This window comes from Barbus barbus, assembly GCF_936440315.1.
Source record: "Barbus barbus genome assembly, chromosome: 26".
NCBI classification, from domain to species: Eukaryota; Metazoa; Chordata; class Actinopteri; order Cypriniformes; family Cyprinidae; genus Barbus; species Barbus barbus.
The window spans coordinates 10,065,378-10,087,042 of record NC_136754.1 but is presented as its reverse complement, the minus strand read 5'-3'; the positions used below and the strand labels follow the sequence as shown (position 1 = coordinate 10,087,042).

General features: G+C 35.4%; 2 protein-coding genes across 5 annotated transcripts; both read left to right on the top strand.

Moving 5' to 3' along the window:
- Nucleotides 1-1,430: 1,430 nt before the first annotated feature.
- Nucleotides 1,431-10,870, top strand: LOC306845989 (uncharacterized protein). 4 transcript variants are annotated; one of them, XM_079379024.1, is made up of 14 exons: nucleotides 1,466-1,940; nucleotides 3,013-3,087; nucleotides 3,264-3,313; nucleotides 3,413-3,466; nucleotides 3,580-3,730; nucleotides 3,870-3,952; nucleotides 4,143-4,226; nucleotides 6,671-6,832; nucleotides 7,180-7,513; nucleotides 7,864-7,934; nucleotides 8,394-8,531; nucleotides 9,428-9,496; nucleotides 9,601-9,678; nucleotides 9,877-10,870. In XM_079379024.1, exons 1-14 carry the CDS (start codon nucleotides 1,754-1,756, stop codon nucleotides 9,964-9,966), a joined length of 1,626 nt encoding a protein of 541 aa, XP_079235150.1. In that variant the 5' UTR covers nucleotides 1,466-1,753; the 3' UTR covers nucleotides 9,967-10,870. The 4 variants fall into 4 exon arrangements, with proteins under 4 accessions (XP_079235152.1, XP_079235153.1, XP_079235150.1 ...); XM_079379026.1 differs by lacking the exon at nucleotides 6,671-6,832 and having other exon boundaries at nucleotides 1,431-1,940; XM_079379025.1 differs by lacking the exon at nucleotides 9,601-9,678 and having other exon boundaries at nucleotides 1,477-1,940.
- Nucleotides 10,871-10,949: 79 nt separating this feature from the next.
- On the top strand, nucleotides 10,950-16,613 carry LOC306845582 (programmed cell death protein 10-B-like). Its single transcript, XM_079378462.1, has 8 exons — nucleotides 10,950-11,101; nucleotides 11,981-12,142; nucleotides 13,109-13,162; nucleotides 13,359-13,476; nucleotides 13,580-13,706; nucleotides 14,209-14,287; nucleotides 15,586-15,668; nucleotides 15,828-16,613. The coding sequence occupies exons 2-8, from the start codon at nucleotides 12,053-12,055 to the stop codon at nucleotides 15,907-15,909; spliced, it is 633 nt and encodes a 210-aa protein (XP_079234588.1). The 5' UTR covers nucleotides 10,950-11,101; nucleotides 11,981-12,052; the 3' UTR covers nucleotides 15,910-16,613.
- Nucleotides 16,614-21,665: the final 5,052 nt, after the last annotated feature.

The following is a 21,665-nucleotide window of genomic DNA, read 5'->3' as shown; positions in this document are numbered from 1 at the left end:
AGGCACAGCAGGATTATTTTGATGAAAGAAGTGTTGAAAGTGTTGTGATAAAACTTTGAAAAGACATATGACAAAACATACATGCTAGAATATTGCAACCTGTGTTGACTAGCATTACCTACCTTATTGTCACTTTAAAATGTTAAGACAAAGGTAGCAAGGTGACAAAGGAAATCTTCAGGATCCTTCTTTGCCTGCCGTTCACCCAAGAACAAGGGGTCATATGCCTACTTCACATTCTTCTTTCTTCCCTTTGGCTTGCTTACCAGCTTATAGGAGTGAACAGCATGTACAGTACGTCATTTGACTCACCCCAGTGTTCATTAAGAGGTCTTAGGCAGTGGATCCATCCCATCTGACATCTGACATCTGGCTCTTCAGCTTTCCAGCACATTCAATGGTCTCCTTCCAGCCATCAACCCTTGTATTCCAGCCCACATGCTCATCCCAGATAACAGCAGCAGTCTGAGCAGAGGTTTTGTCAGGTCTGGAACCTTTGCTGCCAAAGAAACAAGTTTCAACCATTTTTGCATTAGTCGATAGCTTTCCCAAAGAACACCTGGCATGATGGCGGATCAGCTTTCTAAAGCTCTTCTGCTCCTGAATTCTTCTCTCACGATACCATCAAAATTTCACAGCTGCACAACTCAGAAACATATCACAAAGAAATATGAATGATCTGAGCAGAGCAATGATTGTGCTCAATTTAAAGTGCTTTGTAGAATGAAGACCACCACTGTGACATCATCATCACTGCAAGAAAAGTTCCATTTACTAGAGTCATTCTAGTCATGTTGGAAACTTCCTCTGCATAAAAATGAAAGTATTTACACTACAAACATCTGGTTTATGGTTTATGATTTGCAATCATGTTCATGAAAGTTAAATGACAGAACTAGAAGGTCTCAATAGATTGCCTTCTGTCAGTTTATACTATCCATGCAACCTTTCATCTGAATTTCACAAGCTTTAATTTGCAGTAGCCAGAAATGAGAATAAAACACTAATACAATTTTTATTGTTTGTAATTTCATGTTGTAATTTTGTCAAACTGTGCAAAAAGTGTGGAAATATTATTCAGTTGTATACCTACATAATATACTGTTATGAGTTAGCCGTAGCAATTCAATAGTTTTATTTTATAAATTAGCCCATACATTTATATTTCACTTCAGCAATGTTTAAAACTTCACCATATTTCTTCACCACAAAACGCTAATAAACACAATACATTAGGCCTATCTGAAATGAAAAGTTGTAGCCTAATGACTTTCAGAAAATATATAATAAATATTTGTGCTCCTAGGAGAGAAAACGCTCTTTTATACGAATATGTCATCTTTTGGATGGATTTCTGATGTGCATTCATCTTTATGAAGTACAGTAACTGAAGTAAATGTAAGTCAGCGCACAGGCCTCTGGGTGGCACTGTACTCAAAAGGGAGGAGTTGGTTTGAACAAACTCACTATAATGATAGTCCTTTGAGAATGACACGTATGAAAGTTTTGAAAAAGCCAATTCATAGCCATTAGTCGGACTTACTTTTTCCGTAAGGGATGAGTAGCCTATAATTAGGGCTAACTTGAGAAGTCTAGGAGAAATCAACTGGTGCGTTCATTAAAGGGACAGCATCGCGAGAAGAAGAAAAAAATAAACAGACGGATCATTGTGGCTTTCCTAAACATTTACGTTACTGAAGAAGAATCGGATGGCACATAGTCTTTACTGTCTACTCACGAAGAGGAGGAAAGGATGGGGAAAGGAATTTGTTCGAGACGACAGAGAAAAATATTTCAGTCTTTCCTACTTCTCATCTTCGTCTGCGGGACGTTGTGCGCCTTCATGATCTCATATGAGATGCACAAAGAGCTGAAAAAGACTGAGGCGACGGCTTTGAAGTACCAGCAGCATCAAGAGTCACTTTCTGCGCAGCTGCAAGGTAGAAAATTAATGAAAAAGTCCTACAGTGAAGGCACTTTGTATTAGATTAGGGTTTATCTGATTGTTTTGAGATATCTGATGCATGCCTCCGGAGATTTCTATTGAAAATGTTTTCGTAATTCCTCTTATCCAAGCCTAATAGTTGGTGCATAATAATTGACACGCATCAGAACATCATCAAGATTTTCTTGTGAACAACATTCCTTGAGAATACTTGCTTTCACTTGATGGCAATGCTTTCTGCCTCTAAGCTTTTGAATGGGGTCCTTTGACAAACATTGGGTAACACCACACTGAGGATTTTCACCTTTCTGTGCCAGATTATAGTGTTCATTATATCAAGGTGAATCTCATAAAATCCAGATCACTTTTCTGACCAAAAAGAAAACATATCTTGCATAAAAGAAGTTGAATATATACAACTGGCTTTTTATATTGTGAAACCATTTTCAGGGCAATTAAGTTAATTTTACCCCTATATTCTAATCACTGTAAAGTGTCTGGTATTCTCTTTCTATTTTTTCAGTAATGATTCTCATTACTGTATTACAGTCATTTACCATATTGCAGGGGAAAAAACAGTGATTTACAAAGATTTTTTTTTTTATAAAAAATTAATTAGCTTTAATTCATTAAAGGCAGTACAATAAATGCTACTATTATCAAATAAAACAATTTATATATTAATATTTTTTTATTTAATAGTTATGTTATTCCAATGGTAATGAGATTTGCATTACAGTAATGATTTGGGGATAAATTTAATTTAAATATCCTGAAAATAATATCATTAAAAAAAAGAAAGGAAAATTATAGTATATGTATAGTTAACGTATGTATGTATATATATATATATATATATATATATATATAAATAATTTTTTTATATGCTTGTATAATTAGCTAAATTAAATTATTGTTATATCAAATTATATACCACATTATTCAGATTTCTGAGAGGTTTCATATATTTTTATGTCATATGTCAGTATAGTTCATATATGGAAATTTAATATATTTCCATTCTAAAAAAAACACAATAGAAATAATGTTTTTCCTTCTCTTTTCAGTGGTGTATGAGCATCATTCTAAACTAGAGAAATCCCTCCAGAAAGAAAGACTTGAGCATAAGAAGGCTGAAGAGGGTAATGTCCTGTTCATTTGCACAATAATTGATTTCCTGATATACACAGCCCACTTAATCTGGATGCGATTTGATAATGATGATAGATAATGAATGATAATGAGTCCAGGTTGTGCTGAATGCAGTCTGCTTCACGTTTGTTTTTAAAAGCCTCTATTGATTGTCAATACATCATAGATTTGCTTGTGTTTAAGCGGGAATCACAGAAGGCCCTCAACAAAGAAAAGGTAATTTAAAACGTATGGTGTTTTGATTACTAATGATGTGTAAACATGATAGAGCTGCTGTCAGCTGTTGTGGACTTACAGTTTTGTTTGACCTAACAGCAAGAATCAACCTATCGACTCAATGCTCTGCAGACAGAGCATCAAATACTGAAGGTGAGATGGAATAATAGAAGTTTTTCAAAAGTCCAAAAACTAGTTATGGTATTTTAATTGCGGTTGATGTTAAATATAATAATTCGGACACCTTTTGCATATGACTAAATCAGTCCCAGCATGATGACTTGAAGATGCAATACTATGAACTTCAAGAGAAGCACCAGAATCAAGGGCAGCATCATGAACGTGTTCTGGATGAGCACAGGTTGGAACTAGACAGCCTGCAGAGGGAGAAGGTGGTTGAAATTTCCAGACTGAAAGGTGAATCTGTGTGCTACTCTTGTATGTATTTAGAGTAATCAGATTTAAGGCTCAGACCAAATCCATTTCCAGCCATATAAAATGCGCCTGACCACATACATTTGCTAGAATCTTTCATCACCAGATTTCCTCCTTGTAGAGAACGTGTACAACCTTCGAGAGGAGAACAGACAGCTGCGGAAAGCTCATCAGGACATCTACACACAGTTACTTGATGTGCAGGTCAGAGAAACTACAAAGGATTCTGTGATGCATTACGTGATTAGTGTTTCAAGAAAGTTTGAATTTGCATGTAGTAGTTCAGTTAAGGACAGAGAATATTGCTGTTCATTTTGTAATCCTAAAACCTGGACTTTTACTTTTCTCGATGTTACTGAAATGACAGTTATGCATTTCTTCCTCACCATTTCAGGAACAGCACAAGAACCTGCAAGCTTCAAAAGATCATCTCTCACTCACATTACAAGACCATAAAAATGCACTTGTTGTCGCACAGGTAACACACAGTCATGACCACTACTTTAAGTTTGTGTGTATCATGCTTGAAGTCAATCAAATTCTGCCACTGCAACACCTTTAACAGATGCAAAAACAGATTAGGAAATAAATACAATTCATTGCTGGGTATCCCAATACTAATTCTTAAAATTTCATATACAGTGTTTGCTATTAATGTAAGAAAACATTAATTTTAAGTTTGTATGGTCAAGCTAAACTAAAACAATGCACACTACTGTTCAAAAGTTTGGGGTTTGTAAGATTTGTAATGATTTTGAAAGAAATCTCTTATGTTTACAAACGCTGCATTTGTTAGATAAGTACAGCAAAAAAGAGCAATATTGTTAAATATATTACAATTTATTATGTTTTAATATATTTAATAATGTAATCTATTCCAAAGCTGATTTTTCAGCAGTCATTACTCCAGTCTTCGGTGCTACATGATCATTCAGAAATCATTTATTTATTCATTTTGGTAACAATGTAAAGCCTTTACTGTTTCACTGTTTCTTTGGATCAGTTTAATGCATCCTAATGCACCCATATTAGTTCTTTCTCTCCAAAAAATTATTGACCCTAAACTTTTTAACCTACTAATCATGTTCTCATCTCATTTCATGCCATCACCCTACAAAGACAGCTGAAATGCGCGGAGAGATGTGAAATTGAGTTTGAAGTTTGTTGGAAACGCCTGCCTAGCAATGTTTATATCTTAAGCATGTCTACCCACTGGGCAAAGTTACGTCCAGTGGATGTCTTTTTATGTCTTTGCAGACGTCGAAAAGACGTCCACTGAGGAGCCAGAATGTAAGTCTTTTTTTGACATGTACTGCTCGTCCGATCTAGACGATCAGTGAACCTCCATACAAGGTTAAAAACTAGTTCACATTTATTATTTATTTTTATTCATTTAGACATAATTTATACTGTTTCTGGACCAAATAAACACTCTCAGGATGCATTAGATTTAAACTCATGTTTTTTCAAAGTAATTTCCATTTGTAATGGAAAAGCAACTCACAGACGCTGTTTGTCCAAAAATCATAAAAATAAAAGAATCTGCACTGAAACAGCATTGACGTTTATGAAATAAGTAAATGATCAAATAACTGATGACTGAGCATTTGGTAAAATCAACTGCAAATCAAAGACAATAAATCTCTGAAGATCTCAGCACAGGAGGATTAAACATCTCCACAAACAGCATCACCAGCTTCACTCATTAGAGACACAATTACAGCAGCCAAAGAAAAGCGAACGCAAGAAGCACGAGGACTAAGATCCCAGCTAAAGAAAACACTGTCCAACACAATGGTGAGTTCAAATGAAACAAATACCAATAAAATTATAATTTTATTATCAATAAAAGCTATAGATGTCTGACAGAAATAAAGTCAGTCTAATGAGTGAAGCTGGTGATGCTGTTTGTGGAGATGTTTGATCCTCCTGTGCTGAGATCTTCAGAGATTTTTTGTCTTTGATTTGCAGTTGATTTTACCAAATGCTTAATCATCAGTTATTTGATTATTTAATTAAACACTGTTTCAGTGCAGATTCTTTTATTATCATGATTTCTGGACAAACACAGTGTCTGTGAGTCGCTTTTCCATTACAAATGGAAATTACTTTGAAAAAAACATGAGTTTAAATCTAATGGATCCTGAGAGTGTTTATTTGGTCCAGAAACAGTATAAATTATGTCTAAATGAACCTTAAATGATGTTAAAAATATGTCCACTGACCACATTTGAACTAGTTTTTGTATGGAGTTAACCTTGTATGGAGGTTCACTGAACGTCTAGATTGGACGAGCAGAACACGTCAAAAAAAGACGTCATAAAAGCTCTATAATATATTTGCTCCTCAGTGGACGTCTTTTCAACATGTGCGAAGACTTCAAAAAGATGTCTTTTGGATGTAACTTTGCCCAGTGGGTAAAGTCTCTTATTATGGTTGATCATTTTCTATGCTTTAGGCCACCTCAAGCTGTAAATACAGATGTGTCACCCTGGCATTTGACCCTGTGTGAGTGATGCATGTTTGCCTGCCATTAACATTTTAATACTGACATTATATCTGACCGGACATAATGTGCCACTGTGACACATTCTAACATGTAAACTACTTATTCTTCCTCACCGACCTTACATTGGAGAAATGATCCCTTCAGTAGTGTCATGCTGTATAAAACATTCTTCTCAAATAAAACTGGGGAATTTATGTTATAACAATTATTTATGAAGGTTAGAATATATAACATTATAAATTCAGTACATTTTCTCCTTTGGCTGTTTATTTAATTTATGTTTTACCGTCTCTGTGCTGAGTTAGCATCTTTCTCTCTTAGAGTCAGCTCTCATACTATTTGACTTTCATTACCCAATCTATGTATCACTTGAGAATTTTTTAATTCCATCCTAATTCAATGTTTGAATAAAGCTCCAGGTGGAAGAGCTGAGGCGATTAAAGGAGAATCGCAATAAAGCATCCAGTGCAGGCCGAGAGGCTAAAATTGATAAATTTGCAACTGAACGCACCCGCAGCTCTATATTGGAGACAGTAGAGCGCCTAAATGAGGAGCTGCATAATAAGCCCATTCAGGTACAAAAGGAAATGTAACTTATATCGTTAAAGACTAACTCATTTAATATTTGGCTTTTTGCTTTTATTAGTAAGGAAGCCTATGGATTAGCCTACTGTGGACATGAATGTGTGCTGTTCACACTCTCACGTCACAAATGGATTAAGTCTTAATCCTTTTTTGAAATTATTCTCACTTCATATTGCAGTTGAAGTATATATTCAAAGGCCATTTGGGCTAGTTTGTCAACTTCAGGATGAGATGACTCACGGAACCTAATAATGTAAATGTGTGACTGTGGCTAATGCAAGTGTCTTATCATCAGGCCACACCACACTTTGGTCATACGGATGTTTCTCCTTTACAGGTGGACAGATATGAGGAAAATGGAAAAGGGTTATCCCCTCAAGGTGTGTTGGAGATTGAAAATAACAATGCGACCAAAGTGGCAATGAAGCAGCCTCGGCAAATTGATATTTTTGCTGAGGGAAATGGCAAGAAAGAGGAGAGAAGCACATCAAAGCATAGAGGAGGAGAGGATAAGGTGGAAAAGGCAGTGTTGGAACATTCCTTATCAAACCCAGAAGAGCTGGGCATTAACCCTGGCAACAAGCTAAGCCAAAGCCTGGAGAAACAGACACAGACAGAGCCACTTCACAGAACCAAAGTACACTTTGAGGCTTTGGATACAGTTATTGCTGGTAAGGAAGGATATTTTTGTGGCAGGTATTGGCTTTTTCTGATTCTGTTGTATTTTATGACGCTAAGGGTTCTAGGAAAAAAATCCAAAGTGCTACCAAGCTGATATTTGAAAAAAAAAAATTAAATTGCACACTGATGTTATTATGCTGATAAAATGAAAAAAAAAAAAAACTATTTTTTACTTAGAAATTGCTGTTAAATTTCACAAATTACAACAAAAAAACTAAACATGAAATTTAAAAGACGCTAAACTAAAATAGTATTTTCTTGTAAAACAATAATCTGCGTTTTATTTACAGCTTTGAAAAATCATTTTTACAGTAAAGTTTTAATTTCTGTTGAAATATAGGGAATGCTGTGCAATCACACCATGTTGTGGCTGGACGAGAAGATGTAAAGGAGATGCAAAAGCACGAAAAGGTGTGTCTGATAATGCAATGTGTATTTTATTATATATAATGTCTCAGTGTCTTTTTTTGATCTGCATTTGCAAATTTTCCTCTTTGCAGTAGGAATTGCATGATCAGACATGAAAGAGGCCTAAAACAGATTTGAAACGATCAATGTTTGTTTACGCTGTGCAGAAATTAGATCTGTGTCACATGTAGAGAGGAAAAAAACTGATTCGGACCACTTACACACTGCCTGAATGACAAATTGCAAGCAGAGTCATAAATTAATTATTCAATAACATCAAGGCAGTGTGGCGTAAACACTGTGGCTGTGCTTTCTCTGTATTATTTCTCGAAAAACTCAATTATTTGACTTTGAAGTGCAAATTACAATCTCTTTAAAGTTTTATCACAGGAAATGATATCATTTGAAGTTTAAGATTTCTATTAATGACTTATTCTCTCTTAAAATGACTCCTTTGAGCAGGGCATAGGAGAAAAAAAACTGAACTCTGTGAATGAGGCCAACAACCAGAACGAAGACGAATTTGAAGAGGCAGAAGAAGAAACCGAGAACAAGAGCAATGCGAATAAGATCAGGCCTGAAGAGGATGAGCAGCTTGTGGTGAGTTAACAAGAAGGATACAGACAAGCTCCTCTCATATTATTCATGGAATAAAGTCTGCAGTGATACTGACCTCTGACATTTGTACAACTACAAGTCTGATTTATTTTGCCAAAGGATTTTTTAATTTATCATAATTTGACAATATTGAACATTATCTGCTGTTCAAACATTTGGGGTTAGTGAGATGATTTTTATTTTTTTTTAAGAAATTAATTTATTCAGCAAGGACATATAACTGATGACAGTAAGACCTTTTACATTGTCACACAAAAAAAAATCTATTTGAAATAAATGCTGTTTTTTTTTCATGTCCTTTTGACCAAAGAATCCTGAAAATATCACGGTTTCTACAAAAATATTAACTGTGACATTAACATAGAATGATTTCTAAAGGATCATGTGACACTGAGTAATGATGCTGAAAAGTCAACTTTGCCATCATAGGAATAAATTACATTTTAAAATATATAAAAATAAAAGCTGTTATTTTAAATTGTAATAATATTTCACAGTATTACAGTTTTTACTGTATTTTTGCAGCCTTAGTGAGCATAAGAGACTTCTTTCAAAAACATGAAACTTAACAACCCCAAATGTTTGAATTATGGTGTATATCATTCATATTTTTACAGATTGAAATTACCTTTATCATCTTAAAGTAAATCTTTAAAAAAAACACTAATAACTTTAGCGAATACTTTATATTATAATGTTGTATTGTTGTAGCATTTAAAATTATACATTTTTTATTGTTTTATTTTTTTATTTAGACAAAATAGTAAATAAATAAATGTAAAAGCTGTTGACAAAGCTGTTGTTAGTAGTTTCCAGCAGGAGGACTAAACCCACTGGTATGGAACGATAAACAGATTACTGATGCACTATATCAATAGGTGGCAGGCAATCCCGAGCAGCAAGAGGACCAGCCGGATGAGCAATATGAGGACGGTGTAGAGGATGAGGTGAGGGAATACAGGCATTGATGGACTGGTGTGCTGAGGAAGTGATACAAAATGCTACATGAAAAATGACTTGTTCCCATCATCCCCACTGCAACATCCATTAGACTCTTGATGACTCGGTGCATGACAGACAGAAGAGAGCAGATGAAGAAGATCCCTACAGTGAGCGTAATGGAGCACAGGTCAGCCAACTGCTTAAGAAGGCCTTTCCTATCAATCAAATAAAAGTAGTGAGAAACATGTAGAAAAGTATTATGACTTTGTACTTTAGCTGAAAATGCAGAGCAGTGTATTTAGAATGTAAATGCACAAAATCGTAGACAGGCTAAGTGCATTTTGAGCACAGAAGATTTGAAATATCAAAAAAAAAATTGTTTCAGGGCCATGATAAACTGAATGAAAAGCAAGAAGCTGAAAACGATGCCAATCAGATGGAGAGCTTCCAAGGAAAACTGATAAAAAGAGGATGAAGAAGATCTTAGGGAAAGAAATCAAAAGCCTCAGATGTGAAGGGGACTGATTCTAGTGTCTGATGAATGGCGTTACACGTCTCTTTTTGCAGAATTTAAGGTGCAACAACTGTGATCCCTTGGTTTTTTTTTAAGTGACTACTTATGCAAGTGCCTTGTACTTCCAAGTACAAGGATTTGTTTAGCATTCATATTTAATCAAAGCATTGTATCTTTTTGATCTTACTAAGGCGATATGAAATGGCACCCTGCTGAATAAAAATAAGTAAACTTTTGATTTCTTATGTCAGAGAGTAGAGTAGTTGAATGATTTCTTATAGGCAAATATTATTTTTTAATATTCCCTCAGTTCTGTACTTTAGATTTTTAAAGTGAAAAATATGTATTCAAATTCAACTTCAGCCTCTCACTTATTAAAAGTAACAATGAAGAAAAAAGGAATGAAAGTTAAATTGTAAATTATTTTCAATATATATATTTTTTTTTTGGTCTGGTATACTACTTTCATCTGAAAACCTAAAGCACATCTGGACTTTCCCTGTAAAGTATAAAAATATTATACATTAAAGCTGCACAAGAGCTCTTATATTATATTCTGTTATTATCAAATGAATTTTTTATGCTTCTCAGTAGGAAATTTAAATCATTTGGACATGTGGACATCAAACAAAAAAAATTACACTATATTTTGAAATATTTACATAAAGCCAAATATGTTTTTTTTTAGCTTTATTAAAATTATGATTAATGTGGGTTCTTTTGTTCATGTTCACCCCCTTAATTTTGTTCTTCTCTCAACTGCTGAATACTATTATTTATACTGTATATCTGTATTTGTTTTTGCGTATTAAATGTTGTATGTTTACTGATTTGCTAATAAAAAGATTTTACAATATTCCTACAGTAATTTAGCCTACATTATATTCATTACAAAATATGAGACACGTTCAAACGCCCATAGGAGGTCCAGCCTGGTTGGTCAGGAGACGGAAGTCGTCACAGCTCAGCTCACGCAGAAAACTTCCGACTTCCGAAGTTGAAAACAAACACAGCTATATTTTTGCTAGCTAAGCATCAAGGAAACCTTTATTGCTTATCCCTCAGCTGTGAGACGTGCAGGCGAAGACGAGAGCAGGTATTTCTGTTGAGATTGTGGTCATATTAAATGTACGGGCGTCGAGATGAACAGAAGTGTCTGCTAACTTTGATAGCCAGCCTGCTCATTTTTGGCTATGAAGGAGTTAGCTAAGATGCTAACTCTAAAAAACACTTGAGAAATAAGCAAAGCTTGAATAATGTCAGAATGAGGTCTGTTTGATTTGACGGTTTAAAACAAACAAAGTGAATCGAAAGAAGCCGGAGGGATTGTGACAGATGCCAGAAAAACATTTGCTAACTTACATGTCCATTGCAATGGACGGGTTAGCAGGTTAAATAATTAACCACAGTTCCACTATAATGGACTATCTAGGCTATATTTTGTGACAAAAACAAGGTGTCTAGATTGTGTCAGATGAGGTCGATATTATGCCATGTAAGTTAGGTGAGGCTCTGCAGTCAAGTTTGACTGAGGAAACCATAGAAGTCAAATATACATCCCTTCATAACTATTATATATTTAACCGTTATCTTTTGGTATAAAACATATGCAGCAATAGTAATGTATTAAAATATTTACATTGAGACAGGCTTGATCATAATATTTATTTCAATGCAATAAGTTATATTATTAATTGCACCTCAGAGTAAAAATATTAATAATTTCATGTTACTGAATATTTTAGTTTTTATATTGTATTCTCTTGGCTGTCACTAATAATGTGTTTAAAACTTAAGTCCAAGTCGTATGAATTTAAAAATAGTTTTTCGGCTTATAAGAATAGTCTTTAACTAAACATTTTGTATCTTTAATCTGTTAAATGATGTTAAATTTGTCATGAAGTGAATTGTTATTAGTTGAGAATATAACTTTTTGATATCCATTAATTCCATGTATTCCTTCCAAACATTGTAGTGTGCTTGAGAGAACTGAGTGAACTGTGTGGCTCAACTGCCCGTTTTTACCTGTGGTGGGCCCCCGTTGACGATGACAATGGAAGAGATGAAGAATGAAGCTGAGACAAATTCAATAGTCTCTATGACATTATATTCAGTCATGTACCCAGTCTTCAATGAGGTATTTACATTTACACTTCAGTATAAGTAAATATGTAGTGTTTGTTGACCATATAAAACTGTTATGTTTATATTTGTATAATTGAACATGCGTATCTTTCATTGAATTAATGAGTTTTTATCTAACAATAAAAACATTTTACAGGCTGTTCTCTGCACTCTGATCAATTTGGATAGCATACAGTACTGTCTAAAATTTAGGGTTGGTACAATTTATGCTCACCAAGGCTGAATTTGTTTATTCAGAACAACACAATTAATTTAAAATAACTGTTTTCTATTTGATAATATTTTAAAATGTAATTTGATTCTTCAGAAATCATTCTAAATACACAATATTGCCAAAACTATTGGGTCTAACCCTACAGTGAGTGTAATGGAGCACAGGTCAGCCAACTGCTTAAGAAGGCCTTTCCTATCAATCAAATAAAAGTAGTCTAATGAACAGTTTTGACTACTTTAATCATTTCTATGAGTACAAATCTTAATGTTGAAGCATATAATGATATTCTAGGGAATTGTGTGCTTCTAATTTTATAGCAACAGTTTGGACAGGACCCTTTTCTATTCTAGCATGATAATGCCTCTGTGTACAAGGCATGGTTTAAAAAGACATGATTGATTGAGTCAGTGTGGAACAACTTGACTGATCTGCAGAAAGCCAAGTCCTAATCCCAGCTGAACACCTCTGGTGTGACTTTAAATGCAGACCTTGAGCCAAAAACTCATCACCAAACACCAATATAGTGTATGTTGATTGTGCATTTATTTGAAATGGGAATCTTTTATAACATTATACATGTCTTTATTGTTATTTGATAAACTGAATGCATTCTTGATAAATATATATGAAAAAAGCTTTACTGACCCCAACATTTTTAACAGTAGTGTAGCTTAAAGCAGTTGATATTACATCATAAAGTATTTGAATATAAAATGTCTGATTTTGAATTTGTTCATCTGACAGTTGGAGAGGATAAACCTGTCAGCAGCACAGACGTTGCGGGCAGCATTTATCAAAGTAAGACTTCCTGAAAGTGTCCATTCATCAGCTGACAGATGCCGATGATACAGTATTTATTTTTCTGAGGTGTTATCTCTCTTCATCTGGCCTTTGTGATGTATTTGTTTTAAAAAACAATTAATTTCATGCTCAATATAATATAAGTTTTACTGATGTGAGTTTAATGCTCTTCAATCAACGCCACCCTCTCAAGGCAGAGAAAGAGAACCCAGGCCTCACTCAGGATATCATCATGAAGATACTGGAGAAGAAGAACATGGAGATCAACTTCACTGAGTCACTACTGCGCATGGCTGCAGATGACGTGGAAGGTGAAAAATATCATTTGCTTCTGGTGCAGATCTTTCCTACACTCAGAATGATAGAAATAATGACTGTTTTAGTATCTGAAGTTTTGTGATTAATATTTCACAGAGTACATGATTGAAAGACCAGAGCAGGAATTCCAGGACCTAAACGAGAAAGCACGAGCCCTCAAACATATCCTGAGTAAAATCCCAGATGAGATCAACGACAGAGTGCGCTTCCTACAGACCATAAAGTGAGGATCCTGTCCATTGTTTTCACCTTGATGGCATAGTGGTTAAAGATCTGGCCTGGTAATCTGCATGACACTTAACCTCAGGTCACTCCAGAGGGATTGTCTCAGTAATAAGTGTACTGTATGTCATCTGCTGTAAAGCATCTGCTAAATGAATACTTACGTTGTTCTTACTACAAACTAGAGTAATTATCACGCAATAACTGCAGTCAAAATCATTTGGAGCCTATAGATTTTTCTCCCCTTATAGTCTTGCTTAAAGTCTAGTGCTTTAGTTTTAATCAAGCAATCAGCCAACAATTAACCGACTAAGTGATCTCACATAGCTGACAATACCATGGATACATAGACCTCAGGAGATGTTCAAACGTGGAAGATTTGTAGACATTTTAATGGGCCTCTGCTCTATTATCTTGCCATTCTCCACTGCCTGACTGCTGAGTCAGTGCTTCGCTGTTCATAAATGTATTCATCACTCCTGACCTCTCGCTCATTTCCACAGAGACATCGCCAGTGCTATAAAAGAGCTTCTGGACACAGTCAACAGTGTGTTTAAGAAATATCAGTATCAGAATCGCAGGGTAAGTATTTCTTATTTCACCGATTTTCACTGTTGCACAAGCAGGTTGGTTTTGGTTTTTAAAAGAATATTCTGGGATTAATACAAGTTAAACAAATAGTTCACCCAAAAATGAAAATTACCCCATTCATCCTCAAGCCATCCTAGGTGTATATGACTTTCTTCATTCAGACAAATACAATCAGAGTTATATTGGAGTCCTGGCTCTTCCAAGATTTATAATGGCAGTGAATGGGGATTCAGATTTTGAAAAAAGTGCATCCATCCATCACAAAAGTGCTCCACATGGCTCCGGGGGTGAATAAAGGCATTCTGAAGTGAAGCAATTTGGTAATTTTACTTGTATGATGGATGGATGCACTTTTTTGGGATTTTTAATATAACACTGACTGTATTTGTCTGACAGAAGAAAGCCATATACACCTAGAATGGCTTAAGGATGAGTAAGGCATGGGGTAATTTTCATTCTTGGGTGAACTATACCTTTAAATGAATAGTTAACCCAAGAATGAAAATTTTGAAAAAATGTACACCCTCAGATCATCCAAGATGTAGGTGAGATTGTTTCTTCATGGGAACAGAAATTTAGCATTACATCACTTGCTCATCAATGGATCCTCTGCAGTGAATGGGTGCCGTTAGAATCCAAATAGCTGATAAAAAAATGGAGGGTGCATTATTGTTGTTTATGGATGGTTTAAAGTTAAAATAACTTAATGGTGGATTTCTTACAAAAACTCAGATTTTCCCTTCACAATATTTTCATGTCTTTATCATCTGTTTGGACTCTCATTCTCACGGCGCCCATTTCACTGCAGAGAAAATAACTAAACTAACTGGAGAGCAAATTATGCTAAATTTCTCCAAATCTATTTTGATAAAGAAACATCTTGGATGGCCTGAGGGTGAGTAAGTATTCAGAAAATTTGGGTGAAATATTCCTTTAAGTTATACATTAATTTCGACTTGTCCCTGCTTTTCTTGAAAAAATAAAATGTAGCTTGCAGTGAGACAATTGCAGTGGAATTTACTTCTTTCACTTGTTACAAATTTGTTGCAATGACAGCCTAATGGCTAAAACCTTTAATTGACTTGACTTTTTCTATTGAAACTTTTGAGATGTAATGTAAGTGCTTTTATAAAATAAGCTTCACATTTCTTTTTAATCATAAAAATTGGCCCCTTCCATTGTAAGTGTCTTTTTTTTTTTGCATAATCAACAGTATGTCACAAATGCTGCTAGTTAAGCTCAAATCTTTTTAATAGCCAAATATTAACATGCTTAACTTTTTTTCCCAGGCACTTGAACACCAAAAGAAGGAGTTTGTGAAGTACTCCAAAAGCTTTAGTGATACGCTGAAAACATACTTCAAAGATGGAAAGTAAGCAAGCAGACAGTGCCGGATGTCTTTTCAAAGTGCAGTGCTTATGCTTCTAGCAGACATCTGATTTACAGATCTTCTAAGAAAGTGCATTTCTCAATGAAAAATGTTTAGCCAATTGATGTCCTGAGCAGTGACTTTTCTCTTTCTTGTCCACAGGGCAATAAACGTCTTTATCAGTGCCAACAGGCTTATCCACCAAACTAACTTGATACTACAGACCTTCAAAACCGTGGCCTAGGAGACGGAGCTGTGATGTGTGCGGGAGTGTGGAGCCGGTTATGTGTAATATACAAAGATTTTTGTCTTTTCAAAGTATAATTTATAAACTTTGCCTCATTTGAAGGAACTTGAAATGAGGAGTTCAAGACATGTTAATTTACTCTTAGCTGAATAATCATGATTTTCACCCTTACTGACAGCTTCATTATCTTTTTCTTTCACTGGTGTTCCGATCAAACGAAAGCCAAAAGACTTTGCGCCTTAAAGTGTCATGCAACATTCCATATACAAAGTGTAAATATTGGTATTCTTTCTTTGTCATTCAGACATAAAGAATAAGAATAGATGATGTATTTAACAGATATTTGGTTATAAATGTTCAATAAATAGTTTCCAAATGTTTAATATTCTCTTGTCTCGGGAGGTTTTTAATTTATTCAATTAATATATCCCCACAGATGCACTAAGGATGATAAAAACGGCTTTTATGAAGTCCGCTCTGTAATATACATTAAGAAGCACAGTTAATGGAAGAGCTCTTTGACTTTCTATGTGTTTTAGTGGATATTTAATGGTCTCAGAGTAGATGCAGAAGAGAGTGTCCTGGGCTGAAAAATGCTGAGTATAGTCTAATTGTCACCCAACCTCATAATGTTATTAGTTTTGAAACTGAAAGCCAAAACATGTATATTTGCTGTTATGTAAAAACATACACTATTGTTCAAAAATTTGTGCCTTGTAAGATTTTTCTTATTCGTACTTTTGAAAGAAGCCTCTTATGCTCACCAAGGCTGCATTTATTCAATCGAAAATACAGTAAAAACAGTAATATCATGAAAAATTATTACAATTTAAAAGAAGTTTTCCATTTCTTTATATTTTTTAACTATTCCTGTGATTGCAAAGCTGTTTTTTTTAACAGCCATTACTCTAATCTTAAGTGTCACAAGATCCTTTAGATGTAGTTTTCTTAAATATTTGTGTGGAAACGGAGATGACTTTTTTCAGGTTTTCTTTTGAGTCCTGAAAAAAGAATGGAAATTATTCAAAAGTTAAAAGCACAGTATTTATTTGTGTAATTTTTTTTTTGTAACATTATAAATGTTACTCCACCCCAAAATAAAAATGGTCATTAATCACTTAATCCATGTGACATCAGGGGTTCAACCGTAATTTTACGAAGCTATGAGAATACTTTTTGTATGGAAAGAAAAAAAATAACTTCAACAATTCATCTCCTCTACGTCAGTGTAGCGCCATTTTGGAGAGTATCCACTGTACACAAACTGCGTATGCTGTTCTGTGTCAGCCGCACCACACGGTTACGCTGTTTTTGTTCAAATCCCATGCGTAAATGACGTAGAAAACGTATCTGTGTGGTGCGGCTGACACAGAACGTCATACACTGTTTGCGTGCAGTGGATACTCTCCAAAATGGCGCTACGCTGACGCGGAAGAGATGAATTGTTGATTAAAATCGTTTTTTTTTTTTCTTTCCATACAAAAAGTATTCTCGTAGCTTCGTAAAATTACGGTTGAACCCCTGATGTCACATGGATTATTTTACCGATCTCCTTGCTACGTTTCTGGACGTTGATCGTGTTAATTACATTGCTCTCTATGGGAGGGTCAGAGAGCTGTCAGAATGCATCAAAAATATCTTAATTTGTGACAAACTAAGTTTTTACTGGTTTGGAACAACAATAGGGTAAGTGATTGACAAAATTTTCATTTTGGGGTGGAGTAACCCTTGAACTTGATCAAAACTGGCAGTAATTTGCCATTGCTAAATAAAAGTATTAATTTCTTTAAAAAAAAAAATGGATCAAAGTTTGAGTAAATTATGAATTTTCATTTTTCAACTGTTTTCTTTCCCACAGCATTTGCTATTATTTATCCTGATATTTACCTTATGCTCATATAAGCCAATATAGGCCTTATGCTGCAGTTTTGTGTGTGGTAAAGTCCCTGAGAGAAAAGCGTAAGTGACTGCCAAGGCAAGGCGACAGATGATACTGGTGAGCAAACCATTTATTACTGACTCTAAATAGAACGCCCAAGGCCAGCACAGACAAGTTGCTGCTTCTGCTTTAATATCTAATGATGCCCTTTTAGGCTCACCGATTTGTCTTGTGAAAACTATTTAGTCTGAAGCTATTTGTTGAAACAGTTTAGAAGTTTGAAGCGGCAGCAGATTGATCAATTATAGAGGCACATTGATTGAAAATGTCAGCAGGCATGACTGTGCGAGTCGATTATATTCATAATTTTTTTCCCCACTTGTCGATATGAAACCGAGGGCCACCGCTTCTTGGTGAGGGGTTTGGCGGGGCTCTGTCGGCGAGTCTGATAAAGCAACAGCGTTTATGTGCGTAATCTGACCTTTGGCATTGGCAGAACCTGCTGAAAAGCCTCTTTATGAAGAGAGAGGCCACCGGTTGGATGTTTCGCAGGGGCTTTTGACATTGCAGACACTGCTGACATGGTCTCCTCTACTGCTGGCTTTAATAGCTCTCATCATAATAAGTGCTTGTTACAGAATAAAAACAACCTAGAGAGTTGATGGCTCTGAAGTACAAATACCATTTCATTTTCCAAAGTGGGCTTTGCATTTGGAATTTTAAATTTAAATCAGATGCTCGAAGTCATTCCAGTCAAAATCTCCAATTTAATTTATACACAATGTTTGATATTCATGTGATGCTCTCCAGTCTTCTGGATTCAGAAAAAAAGTGCTGGCATTAATGCAGAATGCCCACGAGCCACTGCAGAATTAGCATTTAAAATGGTCTGAGTGGAGTTTAATGAGCTTCTACCAGGGACAGCTTTGTTTTTGTCTGCATTCTTGCAATATCAGAGCAAGTTTACACATTTGGACACCAGTCTGTCTAGTCACAAACAGGAGTTAAAACAGTCAATGCAGATTTCTTTCTAGCTTAACCCTCCTTTTGTGTTTATAATATGGGTGCCCCATTTGTGTTGGGCATTAGATTGGTTTCAGTGCAATTTGCCAAAAATCAACACTACCGAAAACACGGTAGTCATGAAAAAAACATAAAAACTTTAAAATATGAGAAATGATTAACTATTTGTTTTAGAGGTCAATTTGTGCCACATATTTCTGTTCAAAATTGGCTTTCTTTGATGTTTTTTGTCATGGCTACTTTGTAGTGACAGTTTATTTACTTGGATGCAAATAACTATAATAACTAACATTATTTTTACTTGGTATAAATAATTTTTTTTTTAGCCTCTGCATTTTTTGTTTTGTCCGGTTTTGAGGGTAAAATGTTTAGTTTTTTTCCCCCACAGTTCTGAATATTTGCTGTTCTTCAAGTGTTTTTTGACAAATTGCATGGAAACCAATGGGAATTTGACCCCAACACCATTGTAATCGCCAAAATTTGTACAGCCTTTCCAAAACACATCTGTGTCAAAGATTTGCAGGCACATTCATGACTGTGAGGAAAAGTCAACAAGAAGAAATAGTTTAACCAGTGTTTCAAGCTGTTCGAAATCAAATTGACCGCACCACACTAGGAGAGTTCTCAATTTGGATAAGTTTCACAGAATGTTTCTTTCTCTGCTAAACATGCTGACTTTCTCTTCCATTTGAACATTTATTGCGCCTATCCGAAGTACAATCACAAGCGTGCGCGAGCACTGAGGCTTTCAATCATTTTTAGAGACACGTTTCATGTCAGTTATCTCTGTTCTATCACACACCGATTTTGGGAGGAAATATTCCCTTCTCTTACCAGGATGTATAAAGAGCCATCAGAGAATCCCTGCTGGTGTTACTGATGGAGAGAGCACTTATGCAGAGACTTGGGACCTCCTCACACCATTAGTTATCATAGCAACACGATTGATTGATAGATTGCTGAGCGTTTGGTTATTTTCGCCAGTCAGAACTAGAGCCCTTGTACAAAAAGGTCTGCAGACGGTGCTGGCAGGTGTCCTACTGTAACCCAGGTCATTAAAATGCATAAATCTTTCAATCCCCAGGTATTTGTGTACTCTTCCATGAAATTAAAATTGTTGTTGAACCATGGATTAACTTGGGGCGAGGTAATTGAATACATAAGCGTAAGCACATTCAGAGTATAGTGAGTCTCCTGCCTCAGCACACAGCATACATTTAATAGCATGTTTATTTTAATACGAACCGGCGTCTTTTCAGTCCTTGTGTGATTCAAAACTCAAGACCGGCTTTGAAGAAAAAGTTGACATCTATGGATCTCCTTTTACATTCACTTTGCTCACAAGGTCAGCAAACAGAACACTCATGTAAATTCGTAACCATTTTTTAGCAAATTGGTTGCTAAGTCGTAAGAATTCAGTGTGGGGTGGGGGGGTACAATGCTGTTTCATGCAGTCAGAGTTGTTTACACTGTTAATGAGTTGGGCTCTAATGCTAAGCATGGACAAAGTTTCAAAAAACTATTTGGACGTATGACAGTATTTCTGTGCCAAAATCTTATACTTGTACAAGTTTCGGAGAGGTTTTTTTTTGTTTTTTTGATCATGGCTCGTCATGACGTAAACGAGGGTGGAACTCCTTATATGGGCATTTCTCCCGGAAGAAAGCGCCATCATGAAAGCATTGACCAGGGCGCGCTCATCAACGCGCTTCTTTCGGCTGAACTGCACGGGATTTGCTCGTGAAGGGTTGTGAGGGAAGGATAACCTTGTTCAACTTCCCGAAGAACCCAGCATTACATAAACAATGGATGCAGTTTGTTTTTTCGGGGCAGCAACAGTTTCTCAAGTGTGTTTTTTGATGAACGTTTTATAAACTAGGCCCAGTTCAACGCTGGATTTGCACATCGTTTGATACTGAAAGATGGAGCAGTCCCAGGTATAAAAGATCCCGGTCATGATTCAGAAATACAGGCGGTAAGAGAAACGGCATCAAATGTCTGTTTTGTTGGCAATCGGCGCTCAAATGCTCGTCACTCTTAAGCTCCGCCCACGGCGTGCCTCTAGGAGCTCTGCCTTTTCCGGAGATAATCGTAAAGCTGTATCTTTTATAAATATGATAAAAGTAAAGACTTTTTTTAGAGATATGAAGGATGCTATACTACTCTATAGGTACTCAAGATTAACATGAGATTGGGTGAAACTGTGTGTGTTATGTCCCCTTTAAGGGTGGATCTTCAAGCTTAAAGGGATAGTTCACGCAATCAATCAATAAAATTCACCCTTATGTTGTTCCAAACTCCCATAGTTTTTTTTCTTCTGCTGAAACAAATTTTTTAAAGAACTTAGGTGACCAAGCAGTTGATGGTAGCCATATCTAGTATTTTTTCCTCCAACGGCCTACTATGGAAGTCGGTGGGTACCATTAACAGCTTACCCACATTTTTAAAAATATCTTTCGTTGTCAGCATATAGAAACCTAAAATCAGATGGAGATTTTTGGTGAACTATCCCTTTAAAAAAAATTAAATGGTATAGGCCCTATGTTTCTGTAGCTACAAATCTCATTTTACTAATTCATACAAAATCATCATCTCCTAAAATAGTTGTCTTATCATGAGACCATCCAAAAAACAAAAACAAAAAATGAAGGTAGAATTGTCATTTACTGTTACAGACTTAATTTATGACTTTATTTGTTCTGTGGTTATTTCTTTTGTCAGTACTATGAAAGTCAATTGGGTCCAAAACAACACAGGGGCTCTTTGACTTTCATTGTATATTCTAGAAAATAAAATAAAAAAATTTTTTTTTTGGACATAATGTCCATTTCTGGGTGAACTATTCCTTTAA